General features: G+C 46.3%; 1 protein-coding gene across 7 annotated transcripts in view; it reads right to left on the bottom strand.

The window, feature by feature from the left end:
• Window positions 1–6171, bottom strand: part of LOC118291900 (POU domain, class 2, transcription factor 2) — an 80335-nt gene that overhangs the window by 59429 nt on the left and 14735 nt on the right. The window contains exon 1 of one of the 7 annotated variants that reach the window (XM_035620409.2): window positions 148–1618. The exons of 4 other annotated variants lie outside the window; for them this stretch is intronic. In XM_035620409.2, the coding sequence (XP_035476302.2) occupies window positions 148–247 (100 nt within the window). In that variant the 5' untranslated portion in view covers window positions 248–1618. Of the gene's footprint in view, window positions 1–147; window positions 1620–6171 lie in introns of those variants that run through there. 2 more of the 7 variants (XM_035620410.2, XM_035620404.2) reach the window with 2 other exon arrangements.

The following is a 6171-nucleotide window of genomic DNA, read 5'->3' on the forward strand; positions in this document are numbered from 1 at the left end:
CCTTCCTTTGAGGTGGAACCAAGATAATCTAATTCTGTAATTGTTAATTGAACCTATTTAATGTTTGAAAATGAAGCTTAAGCTTTAGTCTGTGTGTAGGTGCTCGGTGGTCGGTGAGGGAGGACCGGGGAGGACCGGGGCTCTTACCGGGGCTGGACCTTGGAGCCAGCGAGGACTTGAGTCTCCAGGCGCTGAAGTCGGACGCTGTTCTCTGAAAGACGAAGGGGACCGGCAGGGGGACAAACATGGTCCTCTGTCGACCTGGGGGTCGTCGTTGTTGTAGTTTCTCTTTTTTTATTTTAGTCTCACTCTTTCGTCCTCTCTCATCCGATGTCCTTCCGTCGTTCTTCGTCGATTCTGCTCTCCAGGTTTGTGTAAAGACGCTTGGAGACTGGAGACTCGGTTTTTGGCTTTTTGGTTTTTGGTTTCTTCCCTCGGTGTCTCACATCTCTCTGTTGTGGGGTTGGTTTTTTTGGATTATCTCTGGAGTGCAGATGGATGTTATGCTCCTCTTCCTCGTGTCTTCTCGGAGTAAACTAGTCACACACACACACACGCTGGGAGAAGGATGTGCAGGGGCGCGCAGCGACGAGCTGGTTTTTGTTGCTGTTGCTTTGGTAAAAGAGAGAGAGAGACCGGTGTTGATCCACGCGGGCTAACACGTGTCCGGACAATGGATGATGTCTGTGACCATCTCGCACCATGAATGTGAGTCCACGGTGCAGTTACAGCTGCTGCTCCGGTCCTCTCGGCTGCAGACACGGTTAGATTCCGTTCGCGGGCTCCGGGCGAGCTGTGCGTAAAAGACGCAGGTGCCTCGCAGTCGGTGTCCTCCTCCTCCTCCTCCTGCTCCTCGGTTCGCTTTGGTTTCTCTTTGGGGGCAAAAGAACAGGGACGGATTCCTCCTCCTGCTGCTGCAATGTCACGAAAAGTCCTCAAACAAGCAACTGTCCACCGGGGAATCCTCGGTATGGAAACGATGTGGACAAGCTGCTGGCAGGGCTGGAGTTGCTGCTGCTTTTTGTCTTTTTTTTTCTTTTTGGTTCGCGTAAAGATTTGGTTAGTAGCTGGCTGGTGCACGCACACGAAATAAAACAGGCAAACGCATTATTTGGTAAAAAAAAAAGAAAAGAAATAATCAAATGATAAAGTATGAGGTTGTGTACGACGCAGGCACCTCCTGTCCCGACCTTCGCTCCTCCCTCTCCTCCCGGTGCTGCCTCTCTCTCTCTCTCTCTCTCTCTCTCTCTCCTCCGTCTCTACCGCGGGTCGCTAATTAGAGCAAAATCAATACATAAATAAATGAATAAATCCATATCAATAAGTGCACCTGTCCTCGGGGTTTCCTCTTCCAGTGACGCCGAAGCGAGAAAAAAGACGCGGGGCGAAAGCGAGACCCCCTTTTTTTTTTCTTCTTCCTCTTCTCCTTCTTGTTTTACGCAGGAGAGTCTTTTCTTTGGCTCTGCTCCGCCATCCGTCGGTGTGTATCTCTCTCTTTCTCTGCGTGTATCCGACGTGTGTGTGTGTGTGTGTGTGCGCGCGCGCGTCCCCCTCAGTGTATTTTTTGGGAACCCCGGTGGTTTCGGTCCGACACCGCGCAGCCTGAACGCACTCTGGCACGACGAAGCGCTCCGACCAGGAGACAGACACAGAGATACCCAACCCCCCGTTTTTTCTGAACCCCAATTCCCTTCCCTCCCCTCTCTATCCCCCCTTTCTCTCTCTCTCTCTCTCTCTACACACACACACATGCACACTAACACACACACTGGCACTCATAGATCTCTTACACGATGTGTGTATTGAAATAACAACACGTGGCGAGATTCATAATATAGAAGTCCAATTGTAAAGATGCTGGACAGAATATATTGACGAGGATTATATTAAAGTCCATTTCATCCCGGGGTGGAATCTCCAGGAGTCCACACACACACACACACACACACACACACACACACACACACACACACACTCTCTTTGGCCACTGTAATCCCGGACAAGACCCGTGCAGATCCAGCCAATTGATCTTCTGATTACTTCATTATAATGAAGCCAATAATCACATCATCGCCGGCCTCCGAGAAATCGATCGGCTCTTCACAATGTGCGGACATGAATTCGGAAAGTGGGGGGGGCTTTGATGTATATTTCAGCAGGTGGACCTCTCTGTCTGTCTGTCTGTCTGTGTGTCTGTCTGTCTGTCTGTCTCTCTCTCTCTCTCTATCTCTCTCTCTCATAGAGATTTAGACTACGTGTGTCTGACCCACGCAAGGTCACCTGCAGCACTCGACCAGTGTATTCTTTTTTTTTCACCCTCTGACACAGAGGTGAATAATCAGAGGCTGCCGAGCCGCGGGTGTTACAGTAGTAATTGTACCTTATACCGGCGGCTCGGGGAAGGAGACGTTCGTGCGTAAAATGTGCGTAAAAATGTCATTTGAGTAGCTGAATCTGGACGTGTGTGTGTTTTCTTCATCAAGGGTCGGCGTGTGTGTGTGTGTGTGTGTGTGTCCGAGGTGCCTCCGGGCCATCATCACACCCTCCCCCCTCCCCTCTCCTCTCCTCACACCTCGCGCACCGCTCGGGTGTCGGACGCACCGCCTCAATCCGCGCTGCGCATTTACACTCCAGATTATCGCCGTCATGGATTTTTTCAAATAGAAAAATCTATGCGCTAAATATCGCGGTCAATGAAAGAAAATCGACCTGCTACACGCACACACACACACACACACACACACACACACACACACACACCTCGCTCACCTTCCCTCTCTGTGTACACTGCAGCTGTTAATAAGTTATCGATCAATTATGGCCTCATGTTTGGAGAAAAGGCCTCGGGCTCGTTGCCGATGCTAATGTCGATGGAGGGAGAGACAGACAGACAGACAGACAGACAGAGTCAAATATATAAACTATATCTGCTGTATGGCTCAAACATCAGCATCATGTCCGCATCCTCTCACTTTACATGCTGCAGTACTCTGTACTACGAGTACTACGGATACTACTGCAGCTGACGGAATCTTTACACTGCTACTACTCTGATAAAGTACTAGAATCATGAAAACTGCTGTTGGTATTTGACCAGATGGTCACTGATGTGTACCACAATTAAAGCAGTGAGGTCGTATAGTAGTACCTGTGAGATTACTACAATACTGGTGCTCTGTTGCCACTATTAGGTTTGAACAGCTAAAACTACAAGTAGTACAATTATGTCTACCAATGGAACTGCAATTATTTGTGCATGAACAGCATATATTACTACTACTTCTACTACTACTACCACATTTTTATCTTCAGTTTAGTCATTATATATTAATAGTAACACTGATACTGTTGCCAATACTACTACTGTACTAGTATTGCTGCAACCGATCTTAGTATTAATATTTAAACTGCTACAGTACCAATCCTGCAACTAAAGCCATTATAACTCTTCGCAGTATCAATACTCCGACGACTGTCTTCTCCTACAAGTATAAGTACTCCTCAATAACGGCCACTATATTAGTACCAATACTGTGACTATATACTTCCACTGCTTCTGTGGCCTTTACCGCAACTTCACTACTCCTCTACTGGTAATACTACAGTACAGCCGCTTTTATAATTTGTATTGTAGGTATTATATACTACTATTCATCATAACAATAGTGAATATTACGGTTCTCCACTACAACTACTAGTAGTCATCTCTTACAACCATTTATACATTTCTATCTGGTGCTGCAGTTTCTAGTAGTACTGCTACTTATCCTACTAGGCCCTATAACTGCTAGTATTAGTACTAATATATATACTGATGCAATTTCCTGTACTACTACTACTACTACCACTACTACTCCTCTTCTGATTACACTATAACCAGTTTTATAACTTCTATTTATATTACAGCCTCTAGTATTATTTAATAATAGTCATAGTGCTACTAATTTTGCAAATCCCTTGATTTCAAGTACTACTGCTCGAGTACTAGTACTGTGAGAACTACTGCTGCTCCTTGTCCTTCTGGCTGAGCCTACGATTCTGAGCATGTCCGTTGCCCGCTGCAGCTTTTTCTAATGTCATCTATGCACAGGCACAGGTCACATCACAAAGGGAGAGCCCCTCATAAAATTAGGAAAAAAAAGCCCACTCCCCATTGACAGATGACATCCGCGTGTCCAACAGGCGAAAGAGGGAGGAAGAAGAAAAGGGAGGGGGGGGGAGGAGGGAGGAGAGAGGAGCAGCCGTATAAAGAAGCGACCGGTTGTCCCTCAACAGCCCCCCTCTCCAGATGAAGGCGAGCGCCGAGGAGCCCCGATCCAAACTCCTTCCAGACAAAAGCAATTATTTCTTGTGGAATATAGTGTGTTTTGTGCGTTCATCGCAGGAGGGGAGGGAGGCGTGCGTGGATTTGAAGGAGAGGTGAAAAATATGGCGCCCGGCGAGCCTCATCAATAGCAATATGTTCTTTCCCCCCCCCTCTTCTGTAATACCTTTCCTTTTATAAGTACTATACTATACTCTGCAACCTGCTGCGTGGCTGTTTTGTCTGACATCGTGCGGCTCGTGGGCCACAGTGGACTTCTGATCAGTTACACACACACACGCACACACACACAGACGCACACACACGCACACGCACACACACACGCACACACACGCGCACACACACACACACACACGCTAACAGACAGCAGCGTGGAAGAGCTGAAACTAAAACTGCTGTTCTGTATATACGGCAGGATATTTTTTTTTTTTTAAAGATTGATATTTCTGGCAATATTCGTGTGAACAGCGACCTTATTGTCTGATGATATGATTCACACAACAAAGATGGACGCATCCTTTAAAGCCTAGGATGAAAGATAAATGTTGCTTATCATATTAGTGTGTTTCTTTCGAACCATTACATTATTTTTCAAGTGTATCAGTTTTGTAGAATCATATTTCATCCTGCATCTGAGTTTTGCTAAAAAATACACAACATATCTGAAGTATTGAACGCACCCTTTTCACTCCAAGAAGTCTATTGCAGAATCGGATTATTACACTTATCTGTCTGCTGTGTGTGTCTGTCAGTGTGTGTGTGTGTGTGTGTGTGTGTGTGTGTGTGTGTGAGAGAGTTCATCGTTAAATGGCAGTGTCATGTTGACAAACGAGTTGGTTGAATTAAATTCCCCCTCATCAATAACAAGAGGGGGCCAATCAATACCAGCTTACAATTATATCACCGCCTACCCCTCCGCTACCCCTGTAACACACACACACACTAAGAGATAGCGAACGAAGGGGAAGAATCATTCCCTCGCTTTAACAAGGAGCTTAATAAACCCCATTAAATATTCACACACAGAGACGCAGAGAGAATTATCACTCTGGTGCCTCGTGGATTTTCAGAAACACACACTCTGACACACGCACACACTACACACAAGGAATTCTGAATGTATCACGGACGCTAATAAACACGCGCACCCTTCTCTGTTCACACACATTAGTCTTAGCCTCTGTCATTTTATCTATTTGCAGCATCTCTCTCTCTCTCCCTCACTCTCTGTCCACGTCTATCTGCCTTTCCTCTCGCAGGCCGACTAAGTAATCAATGCTGACAGGTTGTCAATAGGCCGGTCTCGGCCCTGCCAATACCTCTCCCACGTATCCATTATTCCTCTTAGGGCCGCGCAGGACAAACAGAGAAGAGTGAAACACGACGGTGTCGATACGCCACCTTGATACGATCATCGAGGCGGATCGATGCTCTTACTGGCGGCTCACGATCTCGCCCCGGCCTCCAGCGCTATGGAAATCACAGTTGCCGTGAAAATCGGTGCGTGAATATGTTTCCCCACCGCTGGATGTCTTCCTTATTCGTTCTTATCTCCACAGGCCTTGGATTTTCTCTGTTTTTCCATTCATGTTAAGCTCTTTTATTTCACGCATAATTTTATTACGACTTTGAAATATATATATTTTTTTCTCCTCCTGTGAATTTTCCAGCGTTCACATTTTCACACACGTTCTGCATCCGGTTTCATCCTGGATCGGTTGTAATGGATTTAAGATGTAAAACGCAGGACAGACCTGATGTGTGTGTGTGTGTGTGTGTGTGCAATATTGACTTGACACACACACTCATTCATTCATGTGCTGCTACGTAAACACAGATGTATGTCC

This window comes from Scophthalmus maximus, chromosome 22 (genome assembly GCF_022379125.1).
Source record: "Scophthalmus maximus strain ysfricsl-2021 chromosome 22, ASM2237912v1, whole genome shotgun sequence".
NCBI lineage: Eukaryota > Metazoa > Chordata > Actinopteri > Pleuronectiformes > Scophthalmidae > Scophthalmus > Scophthalmus maximus.